We start from the raw sequence: 17023 nt of genomic DNA, 5'->3' as shown, positions 1-17023 counted from the left end.
GTTGCTCTTGGGCACATTATTGCTTTCTCTTCAACGTCAATGGGATAGTAAGATGTGGGGCCAGATCATTAGCAGCTGATGTTGCATGGCCCATGGTATCTGGAGGCACACAAGCAAACACGGGCAGATGTTAATCCTTAGCTCTTTCCTTAAGCAGATCCACATACCTCTAGCAATCAAATTAAGTAGCCCAGAGGACTTGCAGGTCTGGAGGTCGACTGAAATGACATCTTGTTTTTACGTCACCTTACAACCTTGTAAAACCATCTAAGACTTTACCCCCTCCGCTCCCTCTTCGTTTGTGGGTTGTTGGCAAGTAAAGCCCTAAATTCAGGGTTGTCTGATTAACACTCTGTGTTGATCTAAATTAAGCCTTGGAATCTTGTTAGATGAAATTAGTTCCCAAATGAAGGGAAGTGAGCATTGAGATGAGAGGTGTAATTGTTCTGAGGGCACAGTTCTGCCACCAAGAACTTTTTTTCTTTTTTTCTTTTTTTTTTTTAAATCAACTCTTTCATTTCTTTACAGCGTCAAGCAAAATATACTGAAAATAAACTGAAGGCCATTAAGGCGAGAAATGAGTATCTGCTGGCTCTGGAAGCCACCAATGCGTCTGTGTTCAAGTATTACATCCACGACCTGTCTGATCTCATTGATGTAAGTGCGCTGCTACTTGGGTGCCTGTATTGAACATCGTTCCCATTAACCCCACTGTGTGCATCTCCTTCTTTAACCCCTTTGGTGCTAGCATCCTTTGTAGCCCCTCTGAAATGATGGCCTGCAATGTTGTCAGCCTGAAGTGCAGAGCAGGCTCTGATCGCTGTACGTTGGGGAAATGTAGCAGCAGTAAAGCGGTTAAGGAGGCTTTTCTTCAACAGTTGCTTGGCAAAGGGAGTGTTAAAAAGAAGAGAAGTTGGTACAGTGGGCACAGAATATAGAAATCTTTATAAAGAGGGAATGCTTCATCCGTTTCAGATTTTATACGTACTGTTTTAAGCAAATCCCCAAGATTATAATTGAAAGAGACAGGTTTTTCTAAAAAAGAAAAATGTGTTTGTAAAACCATAAAACAATTGGCAAAAGGACTCAAAGGCAAATGTAGTTCCCCAAACTGCTTTTAACTCATTTTTTTGAAATTGTCTAACTTTCAAATTTATGGTGTCGCTTTATAGACTGTTCAGTGAGATATGTAGAGACCCGTTCTCCTGTATCCAGGACCTCCCGCTGATTCAAATCCACCCAGGTCTACAGTGATGTCATGTGTTTCCAACTGCTGCAATTTGAACTACATAATATAAGATTTGTGTTAGACCAGTTCCCAGTGGCAAGGTGTATGTTTCACCAATAGCCCTGCTAATTCCCACCCCTAGCTCAATGGTAGTCTCAGCAAAGGGGTGAAGAATGAAATGGTCTATGGAAAGAGAACTCTCCTGTTCCCTAGAAGAGTCCTGTCAAGCTTAGGGTTGGGGCAGATTATCCTAAAGCAGCATGTATGGGTAGATGCCCTGCAACCGCCTATGTGGTACATGTTCTGCTGCTAAATAGGAGACCTCAGTCTCCAGGGGTGGCAATTTAGCATGTTTCTCTTAGCGCTAAATTTGTTTTATTAAAGGTATAAACTGAATAAATAACTACTTTTATTATGACAGGTTTCAGAGTAGCAGCCGTGTTAGTCTGTATTTGCAAAAAGAAAAGGAGTACTTGTGGCACCTTAGAGACTAACAAATTTATTTGAGCATAAGCTTTCGTGAGCTACAGCTCACTTCATCATGCATCTGATGAAGTGAGCTGTAGCTCACAAAAGCTTATGCTCAAATAAATTTGTTAGTCTCTAAGGTGCCACAAGTACTCCTTTTCTTTTTACTTTTATTATCTCTACCTTAACATTCACGCTTGCTGGAAACTCACAAAAGCCACTTTGGGAGTCTGAGATGATCCAGGGCTTGTCTTCCCATATTGCATGACAGTGGTGCCGCTGCAGCAAAGATGCTCTTACACCAACGGGAGAGCTGCTCCCGTTGGTGTAATTAATCTTCCTCGTGGAGAGGCGGTAGCTGTGTCGGTGCTGTCTACATGGGGGAAGGTTAGGTTGATCTAACTACTTCACTCAGGGGTGTGGATTTTTCCACACCGCTGAGTGATATAGTTATGTAGTCTTTCAGAGCTAGTGTTGATTGATGTTTTCCTCTAGTATGTGAGTGCCCTGCCCCACCTCACAGGCATGAGTTTCATTGAATTAGTTCTGCTCATCAAGTCATTGATTGCTGTTGGATCCCACTTGGTTCCATTTCTCGATGACAACCATAATATTTCCCTGTAATCGAGGTTAAAACCATCTTTGCTGAGCCCTGGGGGAAGTTTTTTGGAGGAAGCTAAGTGGGTGGGTGCAGGGGATGAGGTGGGGGTTTGAACAAGAGAATTAATTCCTCATCTCTGATCACTCTCCACTGGTCATTATTCAGCCAGTTGTAAAGTCAGATTAGCCATGCTCACTGCTGCAAGGTTCAAGTATTTGAGATTCTTACTGCTCTTTCCTCTGCAGATCAAGACTCTCTATACAAAGACCTTTTAAAATATTTTATATGGAGGTGCAGCTGTAACTATTAAAAGGAGGGCTGTCCTGCTGTGTGATGCATCATGGCAATGCTCTTGTATCTGTGGGACATCCAGCATTTCCGATATAACCCCTGTCTGCAGCTGTAATTATTAAAAGGAGGGCTGTCCTGCTGTGTGATGCATCATGGCAATGCTCTTGTATCTGTGGGACATCCAGCATTTCCGCTATAACCCCTGTCTTTTTAGGGGGTTGTACCTGACGCATTTAAAAAAAAAATGGACTTGGATTTTTATTGCAGCTTCTTGTCTTTATAGAAAATTACTACTTTCTGGGTGTTTCTTCTACAGCCTAGATGTTCTAAAGGAGGTTAAGGGAGTTGGACACCCGGTTCCCATTGAAGTCCAATGGGATTTGAACACCTAATTCTCTTAAATTCCTTTTGAAACTTCCAGTTCTAGTTCATAACAAATTCTTGTAAAGCACTCAGCCAACAGACTGCCAGTTCTTAATATGCTTCCAATGAGGTAAGTGTTTTGAAAAATCACACACAACCCACTTACATGTCCTTGATAAATCCTTAACTCTTCTTTAACCACCAAGGAGATCCCAAGGAGTTTCTAGCAGTTTAGCCGGCAGGATTTATCTCACTAAAAGTGCTCTGGCTGCTCTGCTGGCACAGGTGTCTCCAGACTATACACAGATGCCAGGAAGAACAAAAGTTTCAGCAGTGCTTAATTTATTTTTTTTTTTTACCAATCCTTGATAAACATAGTAGGTCACATGGCTACAGTTCAGGCCATGTTCATGCACAGTGACATAGTTAACCCTTTAGTCACTTGATTAACTGTGCAAAGTGCATACTTAAGTACGTGTAGAGCATATATGTGTAGATCCGGCCAAGTGCATTACAAGGACTGGGTAAGCATTATCAGCTCCATTTTTTTCAGAGAGGGAAACAGTCACAAAGGTAAAGGGACTTGATGGTTCAAGCAGTGAATCAGTGACAAAGCTGGAAATAGAGCTAAGTACTCCCAGTCTAACAATGACTCTTTGTAAACTGCAACTGTTAATAAGACACTTTACCATTGGTAGGTTTAAGCCCTGTTGAGGTATAATTGAGGATATGATTTAAATACACACAGGATTTGAAAACCAACCCTGAAACGCCTACAATATCCTCAGTGGAAATAGTGGTGAGTTAAGAACTGCGTGTTGTCCCAGACATTGGTCAGTGATTCTGTTTTCCGACTCTGGTGACTGAGGCAGATCCTTATGTTAATGAAATTATTGCACTAATGGAGAAGTTAATCTTAAGAGATAAGTCTGGTTTGAGACCCTTCAGCAATCTGTATTTTCTCTCAAAAAAAGCCTGTGTACCACTAAGGCTGAAAAAGGAATGGAGTCAGGGGTTGTGTGAGTGAGTGTGTCTGACAGCCTGCTTTTAGGGTGGCTTTGAAATCCTAGGAATAACCAGATTTCTGCTGTCTCAACAAGGGCTTGAGCTTTCCCTTTCCTTTTCCCTTGCATCCCACCCCAAAATAACACAAGCTCCCTCCATTTTCCTTCCCTCCCCCAAAAAAGAAACAGAAACTTGAGTTTTAAAACAGAGTTATTTTCCTTGACTTTGTATTCTGGGTTTGTTTAAAGTCTACATGCTGGCAAAGGGTTAATCAGCTGTTGTGTTGAGAAATGAATTTGGATAAGCTATCATTAAATTCTTATAAAAATTGATTTCCTTGGAGAATGTTTCCATCAAACATTTATATAACCCAGAAAAGACCAGTGAGACTGACGCAATTACAAATATGATATGCTGGACGCTTTAAAATGTTAGTGACAGAGGACTGAAAATATTCTCTGCCACCAGCTTCTGTAAAGAAAAGCTGAAAGAAGTTGGTCTTAATCTGATCTTCCTGGTTTCTCCTGGAGGTGGGCTATGAAATATTGAACCTTATTTCACTCTCCAATCTCATGAATGAATCCTTTTGACATAAACACAGCCCTCCTCTTAAATGCACATGTACCTTGGTGTAATTTGAAAAATGGGCACCAACACTGGAGATGAACTTGTCAGTGTGTCTAGGCTCTGTGGTAGATTGACCCACATTTTAAGCAAAATGAGCATCAGTCTCTGTAAACAGTCTGAGCAGATCCTCCTCGTTGGACTGTTGGTCCAACTGAGTCTGACTTCTCTCAAATTTTGCTGCCTGGGACATGGAATTTTAATGTGCCTGAAGAGCAGCAATAGCTTGAATGGCTCTTTACCAGAGAGTGTCCCCGCACGTGCAAATTCTCCATCAAGCAGCTTTTGTTTGCGTTCTTGGGGTTTTTGTTCTTCCTGATAATTCTCTGTCTCTAGTTAAGCCAGTGACTGCTATTCCTTTACAAGAGCTCCACACCTGCTACAGTACATTGGCACAATACCCGGGCATGTAGTAGCATTCCGTGGCAGAAATCTTGTAAAAAGCAGGGGAGGGGCAGGGTCTGGGTATCTTCTTTTTTTTTTTTTCTCTCTCTCTCTCTCTCTCTCTCTCTCTTTGAAGGCATTTCCTTACAATAGGACAATGATGAGACCCAAATGATGGAGGAGGAGGAGATGCAGTGATTTTTGCTTACAGAGCAGCATAGCAATCAAGCAGATGGGCTTTTTTTTCTTGGATATTATCCTCGCATATTTAATGTCGCTTGCGGTTCCTGGAAGATGGACATTTCTCTAGCTCTGTTTATTAGATATCTGTAAAATTCAGGCTTTCTGATCAAGTAATGAAAAGAGCTTCTCTTCTTATAAAATATTAGGAGTTGGCTGTGGAAGCTGGGTGCAGATGAGGCTGCCTGATTGGCTTTCATTGGCTAATGTTAGTAATATCCAGTAAATGCTTGACTCTGACCTTTATAACTGAAGGTTTTTGTTCACTTTGTCTCACCCTAGCAATGAAACCATCCCAGCCATGCATTTTGAGGGGCTCTATTCCCCTTCTAGCATGGCAGAAGTCATTTGGCCTTTGTCTCATAGTTACCCAGGGTAAGCTTATGATGGCCAGAAATTCAACAAATTGGTCCTCTGAACCAGGTGGCACTTAGATATGGTGTTACCCTCTTACTTGCCCAGGTATTGATTTGAGCAGGTAAATGCAAAATTTGGACATCCTCTATCTATGAAAACTGGGCTTCCTGGTACTGGTAGGAATGCCTCTGTGGAAAGCTATTAAGATGAGCCCCTGAAAGTAGCAGTTGTAATGTGTGTCTTGATCAGTTGTCTGGATGCTCAACTAACACCAGCCTATTGCTCCTCCAAGATCAACGTGAAAAATAGTGCTCAGCACGTTTACAATACTTGCATAGAGTGCCCTTTGTCCAAGGATTTCAGACTGCTTCCAGTAACAGCCACTTGCCTTTGTGAGCTAGGTAAGGGATATATATGAACCCACTATTGAAATCCTCCATTTTTGGGGTGAAATGTGGTCGGCTTTTAACAGCACACAGCGACACTCCATCACAGTTTAGGAGAATCGATGAGGGCTAATGTATCCAGTTGAAACTGTAGGGGGTTGTTAGGGAGGCAGTTTGTAATACCTGAGTTGGAATTTATTGACTGTCTTGTGTTTAACAGCCCTCCTCTTACACAATGGATCATGAGATCTCTGAGAATCAGTGGTCAAGACCTCTGCTTTGGGTGTGAGATAAGTGTCCATCATAAGAGTACCATTTAGTACCCATGATTTGCTATCTGCTATGCTTGTCCCTACCCAGGGACCATTTAGTTTTAGCCTTTTTATTCACATAGCATGGTATCTGTTTTCCAGCAGTGCTGTGACCTGGGATACCATGCCAGCCTCAACAGAGCTCTCAGGACATTCCTGTCTGCAGAGCTGAACCTGGAACAATCAAAGCACGAGGGCCTGGATGCCATTGAGAATGCAGTGGAGAACTTGGATGCCAACAGTGACAAGCAGCGCCTCATGGAGATGTACAACAACGTCTTCTGTCCGCCCATGAAGTTTGAGTTTCAGCCCCACATGGGTGACATGGTCAGTTTATCTGTCTCTGCTCCAGCTCTGTAAACATGCACAGAAATCTTTATCCCGCTGAGTTTCATTGAAAGGATTAGATCTATAGTAAACCACAACTTCCCTGCTGGCTGGAGCTCAGGAATGTGTACTGTGGGTGGGTCCCTAGGCTGGAGTTCAAGTGTGGAAGAATGGCCTTGAGACTGTATTGTTACAGGATAGTGTTGGCTAGGTAGGTAAGTGACAAGGACTGCAATCTCTCTGTGGAGTCCTATATGTAGGTGGGAGGGAAAACTGCTACACAGGATGAGATGGGGACAATGCGACTTCCATAAGCAGCTTCTTCAGTTATCCATACAGTGCACTTACGGCAGCCTCCTCAAAAAGGCCACCTGTTTGATTTCCACCTGGGAGTTGAGGGGGAGGCCTTGAAAAAGGGACGCAGTAGGAAAATATAAGCTGTGGCATAGATTTCTGTAGACTGCAATTGACTCATTTTGAGTAAGAAACCAACTGAAGATGAAAACACCCAAATAGCTGTGATCCTAAAGATGGAGAAACACCATTGTTCCCTTTCCATTCATGCATTTTCTACCTATCCAGACTTGGTAAAATTTACCAAGCATGTCAAGGAGACTGCTGAGACAAGGATGCTCAAATTAGAAGACTGAAGAAACATCTGAAGGATTTAATCATCCCATATAGAGCTTAGCTCTGCTTCTGCAGCCACATTGCCCTCAGCTGTTTGCACAGACACACCACTGTTCTGAGTCAGAGTCCTTGCTGATCTGGTGGATAGGTAGCATGGATTAAAAGATACAGGCAGCATAGGTCAAACAAGGCATGTTGTCTCCAGACATCACCCGGCCTCTGCTCACCAGGTAAATGAGTTTGTTTTAGGTTGCGGGGTTTGATTTTTTTTTTCAGATCAATCCTAAATCTGCCACAGCATATAGCTCCCACCAAAGTCATCAGATGAGCTATCATGTATTAGAGAGAATGGTGCCAGAGCATCCTATGCAAGATTCGGAAGCGCTAACTCTTTTAAAAGGAGCAGTACTTTGTCTGTCTGTCCTTGTCTCTTGTGTTTTGTAATCGGGACATCCTAAATAACTTCTGTCCAGTGAACATCACTTGAAGCACTTTCTGAATCCATCTTACTCCTAGTCTTGCCTTACTATAAAACTTCACTTCCATTTGTTGGCATGCATTTCATGTGCCATGCCAGCATCCTGTGTCCTCTTAGAGCTGCAGCCTAGCATAGTCAAGCCCTGATGCGTAAATTGGTGCTTTCCAGTTGCATAGATTTGTGGAGGGTGCAACAAGAGAGGGCAGAGAGATCAACTTGAAATATCAACTCGATCACTTTCTCTCCCTTCTGACACCCCATTCCTAAGACTGAATTGCAGAGCTCTTGCTTGCTAACACTCCAGTGGAGGAATACTGTACATTTATATATAGCCCCTTTTTATTAGAGGAGCTAACTGGAAGAAAATCTACACTGCAGAAAGAAGCCAGTATTCAGAGTCATTAACCTTTGCTACCTAAACTGATTCCTAGAGCCCTGCCACTGCCTGAAGAAAAACAGAAAGACAAGCAATTTAATATGCAGTTTTGTGAGGCATTTGACTGTGTAGTCCTGGAGCACAAGTGGTTTGTGGTGCCTCACACATTTTATGGTGACAAGGTAGTCAAAGGATTTTCATTTTTGGCAATGAAAATGTATTGCTAGACCCATTGTGTCTGCGTATCTAGGAGCCAAACTGAAGCCAGCTTACAAATCTAAATGGGACTTGCATGACTCAAGTCAGTTGGCTGGATGTCTAGAGTATCCTAGCAAACATGAGGAAAGGCTAGAGAGGTGCTCCCTGGTGGCCAGTGTGCTCTTTCATTCCTAGACATACAGACGCAGCTTATGGCTGTCTCTTTCTTCTTAAGTGACAGAATGGACAGCAGGGAACATGTGAAAACCCTGAGTTGGAAAGTGATGTTTTTATGCCATACTCATGCACAGATTAGTGTCCCTAGGATAGCAAAAAGGACTGGTCCCCACCTGGCCAACTCGGTCCCACATCTTCATCCCCCTCAATATATCTCTAGTCACGAGACTTGACGGTGTCCTGCTGATTTGATGTGTTATGTTTGTATTGCTCTCCTAGGATTGTTGGGGTGGTTCTTGTATGCATGAGATTTACTTTTTATACATGTGTGTAGCTTGGTTGGCAACCTGAGCCTTAACAGATTGTAACTTTCTGCCATGATAACAGCAGTTGGTTCTTACCACAGAGCACAGCTACTGTGTGCTGCGAAATGTGAGCATTCTCACTAGTACTGAGAGCCCAGTGTTTAGTATGTAAAAAGGGGCTTGCCTTGCTGTCACGTAGCAAACAGGTGTAATCCTTCCTGTAGCCATGGGGAATAATAGATACCCAAGTGGACAAGCCAAGCCTGCTTTTTCCCCTTCACAAAGTACTTGACTTGTTAGACCAAATTTTTCCTTGCCATAAAATGACATAAATCACATTGGGTTCTGTTCTGCCTGTGGTCTCGAGTGCAAGTCAGATGTTTCAGGATTAACTCATTGAAAGTGACTCTTGTTTCTTTTATTCAGTTCTTCCTTGTCTTTTTTTTTTTCCCCTCCTATTTTGTTTGACTTTTGGGGGCTGGGGATTGTAATTCAGTAAAACATGGGACTTAGCTTTGATTTGTTTTGGCTTAAATTCAGAGACTTCTCAAGCACTAAAACTATCACTGCCATTGGTTGGTTTGTTTAATATCCTAACACAATAATTATGATTTTCTTGGGTATTGAATGTACTGTGGCTCTATCAAGGGGACTTCTTTTTTGCAGGTGTCACAGCTGTGTGCCCAGCAGCCAGTCCAGAGTGAGTTGGTGCAGAGATGCCAGCAGCTGCAGTCTAGATTATCTACGCTCAAGATTGAAAACGAAGAGGTGAGCTAACAAACAAACCAAAAGAATGCTTGCAGCCTTTGCAGTACTAGAATCTTCACCCAGCCCAGGGACAAGGGAGTACCCCATCTCAATAAGTCTGTTTGCGCTGACCTGTGTAGGAAGATGTGGAAGGAGGGCAACAGAGGGCTTCAGGGTCTTAGTCTGTATCCCTGACTTTCCTTCCCAGCAGCTTTGCATGGGGCAGAAATTTCTAAGACAAATCCAGTGTTATCCTTTTTCCCAAGCTGAATCGCTAGGCATGGCCACCTCTCAGGAAACCATACTTGAATAGCAAAGATGAATGATCTCTCTTGTCTTTAAAAATAATAAACCTCAGGCAAGTCCTAATTTTTGTTTCACTTGAGTGTTTAGCTCTCATATAAACAATAGAATCTGATTTAATAGTTCTTTCTTCTCATGGTTTATAAAACAAACCAATGCTACAAATTTATCCCTTACAGCTACTGTTCAACATGTTGCTTTGTATTCAGCCTAGTTTTACTAATATTTGCTGCAGGTAATGGAATATTTCTCCCCTGTGAAACAAAAGAGATGCTAGTCTATACTGGAGAATGTTTTAGCTCTTTTCTACAAATATAGAAGCATTTGTTTTTGTTTTTAAAGTCTCAATCCCTTATTTGTCTGGCCACAGAAGTCTTTACAAATGTGTTTAAAATCTATGCATAGATTGAAAACGGACAAATAAGATTGCACATCTGTACTTATGCATTAGTGGGTCTTTTAATTTTTGTATTATTTTAAGGTTGCAATCTAAACAATAATACTAGAGAATGAAGTGTTCACATGGCAGTTACATTTTTGTGTGTGATATTGATACTATACTCTTAATAAGAAAGAGAAATGCTGATACTTGAAATATCTATTTTCAGTTAAAAAAAAACTAGAAACTGTAGTCAGTTATTACTTTCTGATATTCAAGTCCATCTCCTGTTCCATTTGGGTTCAGATGGCGAGGGGTGGCCAGGGATTAAGTAATGTTACTAAGCTGATTTCACTGTGGAAGAGCACACACACATCAGGTTGCAGTGCTTGTGATCAATAAGTCACATATCTTGATGTCGGATTCTCTACATGAAGTATACTTTTCCTCCTTCCATTGTCTGTTGTTTCAGACAATGACGCTTAAATGCTTGCAGATGGGAAATGGGTTTGTATGAAAACTGGAGGCAGAGTGAGATTCCTTCAGTCCTTACTGCGGGGTGTTTGCAGTGAATTGGTTAAATTTGTCGTGCCTGTGCAGAAAGGTGGGTTTTGGTACCTGTTGTAAATAGCAATTTGGCTATTGCCAAATTGGTTGGCTACACATTGGCATCTACTCATTCACTGCCTTAGGTCTGTTTTCTCACTGTGCACAGATGTAGATGACAGTGTGAAGTGCAAGGCAGGGGAGAATCAAACAGTGGGTTTTTGAAGATACGGTGGATCTCTTTTGAAAAGGAGAGGGGGAAATCAGACTTTGAATCGTATCGGCACAGTGAGGCGCTCCCCCTCTTTGCTTCTCCTTCCCTCCCTTCCTAACCCCAAGCCTTCATCCCATCAAGGTCTAGTATCCTTCGCGGTCTCTTTGATCTGAAAGGATTAAATGAATGGCATTGCCTGGGGAGCCCCTCGGAATATCCAGTGCACGCCTCCAACCCCCCCGGGAATTTATCATCCTGTTTGTGTGGTCCCTTGATAGCCCCAAGCAAGGAAGACACCTTCAGTAGAAGACTTAGCAAATTGCAAGGAGGTCTTACTTTAATGCAGTGCTTTTGTTTTGAAGCCTGGTAGATTTAGTGTCGGGAAGAAAATGATTGAGCATTGCACCATTTCCCCCGCCCCCCAACACATCTCGTTGCTATTTGTGCAGATTCCCCTCTTTCCCCTGCGCTAGGACACAGGAATAAAACTTTCCTTACTACAGGGTTTGTACAGCATACAGCAGTGCAGATTTATTTTGCTGCTAGCCGGTTGTTTATGTGGACTGTGCTCTGTTAATTAGCAGAGCTTGTATTGTGGTTACGGCCCATAGGACTCAAAGGCAGTCATAGCAGTTTATTAATAAAATGTTCTGGGACACTGATCCCTTGTTTTTTCACCTGCTGCTTCTCATCTTTTATTTATTTTTTATTTTAACGCCTTTTTGTCCTTGCTGAGGCAGGTTAAGAAAACTATGGAAGCCACACTGCAGACAATCCAAGACATAGTCACAATTGAGGACTTTGATGTCTCTGACTGCTTCCAGTACAGCAACTCCATGGAATCTGTCAAATCCACAGTCTCTGAAACTTTCATGAGCAAGCCAAGTATTGCCAAGAGACGGGCCAATCAGCAGGAGACCGAGCAGTTCTACTTCACGGTAAGGGATCTGACTTGCAAGGTGTTCACAATGACAAGAAGCTCTCAAGAACATTTGAGCTGCTGCTGCATTCATTGCCACCTTAGAGACACCCATGAATGTATTCTTGTTCTCCTGAGTTTTCCTGTTTAATCTCTAGGGACAACTTTAATTTTTAGAGGAAGCCATTTGAATCCACTTAGAAATGTTGGATAGCTCTTCCTGAAACTAGGAGGTCTGCTAATTACCAGGTTTACATGTCACAGAGGAAATTAAAATGGAACGGAGAGCCCTGGGTTAGTCTTAATTTGAAAGAACTTAAAGGGACAGTATTTTAATTTTTAAATATGATACCACAAGCGTAACGAGTTTAGCTATATTTGTGCCTTCCCCCAGTAGCTAAACTCTGATAACTTGGTTTTACTTGTTACTAATACAGAAAATGCCACTGTGGCTCATTTGTTACTCTTTTCTCAATGCCAGCATCATACTATAGCAGTGGTTCCCAAACTTTTCGGCATCATGCCCCCTTTTTAATTTTTGAGAAACCCTCATGTCCCCCACCTCTCCTTTACCATCATCCAACCCCCCCCTGCTCCTTGTCTTCTGATCACCCCCTTTCAGGACCCCTCACCCCTAACTGCCTATCTAAACCTCCCCCCCATCTAACCCCCCCCCGCTCCTTGTATCCTGACTGCCCCAACCCCTATCCACCCCTTGACAGGCCCCCTGGGACTTCCATGCCTATTCATCTGCCCCCTCCCCCTGAAGCTCTGCCCCATTTAACCGCTCCCCTGTCCCCTTACTGCCCCCCCTGGGATCTCCTGCCCCTCATCCAACCCCTCCTCCCCCTGTTCCCCACCCCCCCTTACCAGGCCCCTCAGAGCGGCAGGACTGGCTTATTGGAAAGCCTGGGAGGTGGGTGGGTACAAGGTGTGCTGCTGTGGGGGAGGGTGGACAGGAAGGGGAGGGGTCGGGGGTGAGCCTCCCCGGCTGGGAGCTCAAGGGCTGGGCAGCCTCGTGCCCCCCTTGGAACTTCTTCATGCCCCCAGCTTGGGAACCAATGTACTATAGGCTCCAGTCCAGTAGCAGGTGGACAGAGAGCACCCAATGGAGGCCCATAAGGTCATGGAAGGCCTTCATGCTGCATTTGCAGGATCAGGGCATTAGATCCATAATCAGGAACTTGGACTGTTCCTGATAGAATGATCTACTATAGAGCCATGAGAAGGGAAAACTCGAGTACATCCCTGTTTTTAATATTGGTCTTCCAAAAAGTTTCTGGTTCATTCTTGCTGCAGCCAGGGCTGGGTTTGTTACTTTAAAGCAAAATTTCATAATTGTTTTTAATGTCTTCTTTTTTTTTTAATCCAAGTACTTGTCTACTGAATAGAATTTAGTGTTGGATTATAATATGGCCAGGTGGGTAAAATCTGGTCTCGCTCTCATATCTGCCTACAGTGGAGCTGAAGGGACAGAGCTTAAAATTGTGAAGGGAATTTACCCAAGTGTGTTCACAGATTTGGTCTTGAGGGAAAATGTAGGTCACTCGGAGTAAAAATTCCAAGTTGCTTCTAGATTTACTACATTTCAGACCAGCATGTGTTTTTTTTCCCTGAGTTGTGATCACGTATGTTGAGCTGCTGCATCATTTAATATTTTCAAAATATGTTCTTCCAAAAGCAGATGAAAACCAACCCTGTAAAATTCATTACTCTGACCACTTTTGAGAGCCGATTGCTATATTTAAAGCTTTCCTAGTCCTGTTATGAGAATGGTGTTGCTTATTAAAATTGCAAAGTTCTGTGCAAATTACATTGGCTGACAGGCTGGTTTTTGTCAGGTCTTGTCTAGTAGTAAACTCTACGATAAACCTATCATCCCTTAGACAAGCACTCAAAATGCTTAAAAATAATGCATTAAATTTAAAAGTATTCTTCTAAAATGAAACTGGCAGTTAGCAAAAAGTGGGCAGGTGAATTGATAGAATTAAGAAGCAATTGACTAGCCTGCTTGTGATTATGGAACGAGAAAAATTATATCTTAAATTGAATTTCAGGTATTCCCTCTAGAGAGAGCACATGCTGTATATGTAAATATGCACTTGCACATAGGGTTAGTTTACTATGATTTTATCTGTACACGGTAGTTTTCCATTTTTGAGGGTTAATATCCTGCTCCCATGCAGCCAGACCAGTTTAGTCCCAGAAGGATTGTAGAGCTGTCTCAGAGAAATGAAGGTGCTATTTATCATGTCATATGCAACCGTGATAAAATAACTCTGAACTGAATGAGGCTGATGTATGAAGGACCCTGTAAACAGTCAAATCAAATACTTCATTATTGTTTTTTTTATCAGACAGACTTATAAATATCCTTAAGAATTCCAGACTTTGAATCTGTAAAGATGAGTTGTTTCCTTATACATAGAAATGAGCTGATGAGCAATAATGAGATCTAGGACAAAGCCATGGTAAATGCAGTATCGTTAGGAAAGAGAGAGAGAACCAAAATACACAGACCTTTTAAGGTACAGAACAGAACCCGTGTAAAGGAAAGATACCGATCTCCTCTCATTTCATATACTTCTGTATTGCCGATCAAATGTGATATATTCACATACACTGTGTCTGTGTGTCTGCGTGCACGCAGGTATACATGCACGCACGCACAACGCTCATTGGAAGATAACAAGAAACAACTTTAAGTATCAACATAACCCTTGGTTCCAAATAAGTATTTACATACCATGCTGTTTGCTTTTGAACGTTTTAGCATTCATATATTGTGGTGGTAGGTCCAATATGTAAGAGGGATTGCATTCAGAAAAACGAGTTTAAATTTAGTTGTTTGTGAAGGATAGGAAGGAAGGAGAATGACTCAGTTTTCCCATCTGTAAAATGGGGATAATTTTGGCTTTATAGTTATAATAGTTTTAAAAATAATATTAAGCAACATTACAATGTTTACTCTCTTCAAAGTGCTTTACAAAAATGAATTTAATAAAATTTGACAACTCATGACATGAGTAAGTATTTATAATTTCATCAGTAATTAATTTTACAGAAATGTCGTGCTGCTTCTGTCAATGTACCGCTCTTTCCCTTTTAATCACTACCATTAGCACAGTGGTGTGGTGCTCTGATTTACTCATTGCATTCTGGGATCATCGCTCATTGTCCTGATTGCATCCACTTTGATGTAGTTTTTAAAAAATAAAACTAAAAAAAATAAAACATGGCTCTGCCCAGATTTGAGATGGAGCCAAGGATATGGGACAAACTATTTCTATATAGTCTCGAAAGGAAGATGTACTCTAGTTGACACTTTGCTCTATTATGTATTCCACCTGATAGCTGCTTCCTGCTGGAGGAATTTAAATGGGTTCAGGGTGGGGGAGGGTATTAAAGGTGCATGGATGTGGGGCAGACAGCCATTGCAATGCGTATGCCGTCACTAGTTAACACATCTTTTCTGAGGTTTTTGCAATATGGAAATTGTATTGTGACTGCCCGTCTGTCTTTGTCCTCCTGTGTCTGATTGTATTTAGATTAAATTCAGGCCAGAAATTAAATCTTGTGGCATTCAGGAATACTTTAGTGGTGTTTGTTTTTGCTGTTTGTATTAAGTCTGAAACAGAATGCTGCTGGATCTTCATTATTCATCAAGAAAAACCTGCAGTTTTGATTTTAAATGGACCTCCTTTTTATTTTGTCTGTGCTCCTGGGAGGTGGATTTATTGTAGTATGAAGAGGATATGAAATACCAGTAATCAGTAGGAACCATTTGTTTTCCTTGTAGCAGCAATAGGATGAACTTTGCATTGGGCACAGTGTTCCTAAAGTGCCACAAGTACTCATTTTCTTTTTAGTGTTCCTACTGTAACTCACAAAGACCCCTCACAGCCTGAGAGACCAGAAAAAATGTCAGAGAAACACATAATGGTATTTGTCTGGAACCCTGAGTGTTTGATAAGTTCTAGATACAGGAATCTCTTTTCTCTCCTTTGAAGTGTGGCCGCCTCTGAAATAAAACAAGGCAGTTCAGAATTGCACCATGCAAATTTAGGGTAGTATGTGACATTCATCACTTTCTATCCTAAATAGTGATGTGTGAAATTGCAAGGGGAAATTTTCAGGTAGCATTGTTGAAATTCTGCTTTAGCCATGAGGCTGGAGCTAAACCCCACCTCGTTTACTCATAAGTTAGTTTAATGACCTCAACTGGCCAGGAGATGAGTTTTGTTTCCTTCATGAGATGGCACCTCCAGTGTCACATATGGGGCACCCTGGGTTTTACAGAAATATCCATCAAGTGCAGGCCACATTCAGCTCTGCTTTGATTGCATGCCTTAGATAGTATGGCTGTTGTTAATGCTGTTCTTTCAGTTTGTGGCCTGTCACAGGTAACAGTCTGGGGTAGGTGTGCTCTGAGTAGATTGCAAGGCTATTAAAAAAAATAAATAAAATACAGTTGCTACCTGTGATTGGCCACCTTTCTTCCCCTCCTCTCTCTTTGAAGGCAGTCAGATTTCTGCCAGAGCTGCCCTGTGGCATGTCTTCAGTGAATATGACATTCCAATAAAGGGCATACAAAAATGGTATTTTGGGAGAAGATTCTGTAGCATAATCGAGCACCCCAAAGGAGAGAGGGGATTTTTCTCATGTAATTCTAATACATAATCATTGAAATTACACATGGTGTTAACTGTGAACCTGTCTTCCATCCTGCAGTTGGTTAATGCTAATAGGCAGTAGCAAATATCCCCAATGGCCAATGATGGGACACGAGATGGGGAGGGCTCTGAGTTGCTACAGAGAATTCTTTCTCTGGTGTCGGGCTGTTGGGTCTTGTCAAAATGCTCAGGTCTACTGACTGCCTTATTTGGGGTCACAAAGGAATTTTCTCCCCAGTCACATTGGCAGAGACTGATTTCTTTAGCCTTCTCCACAGCATGGGGCACGGGTCACTTGAGGTTTAAACTAGTGTAAAGGGTGGATTCTTTTAGAGTAGCAGCCGTGTTAGTCTGTATTTGCAAAAAGAAAAGCAGTACTTGTGGCACCTTAGAGACTAACAAATTTATTTGAGCATAAGCTTCCGTGAGCTACAGCTCACTTCATCGGATGCATCACGAAAGCTTATGCTCAAATAAATTTGTTAGTCTCTAA

General features: G+C 42.0%; 1 protein-coding gene across 1 annotated transcript in view; it reads left to right on the top strand.

Moving 5' to 3' along the window:
• SRGAP2 (SLIT-ROBO Rho GTPase activating protein 2) overlaps window positions 1-17023 on the top strand; it is a 144077-nt gene that overhangs the window by 76694 nt on the left and 50360 nt on the right. Inside the window, 4 exon segments of the mRNA XM_043500671.1 lie at window positions 529-657; window positions 6361-6585; window positions 9416-9517; window positions 11679-11876. Of these exon segments, the coding sequence (XP_043356606.1) occupies window positions 529-657; window positions 6361-6585; window positions 9416-9517; window positions 11679-11876 (654 nt within the window).

This window comes from Dermochelys coriacea, chromosome 21 (genome assembly GCF_009764565.3).
Source record: "Dermochelys coriacea isolate rDerCor1 chromosome 21, rDerCor1.pri.v4, whole genome shotgun sequence".
In the NCBI taxonomy this organism is placed as follows: domain Eukaryota; kingdom Metazoa; phylum Chordata; order Testudines; family Dermochelyidae; genus Dermochelys; species Dermochelys coriacea.
This window is presented reverse-complemented; position numbering and strand designations above follow the sequence as displayed.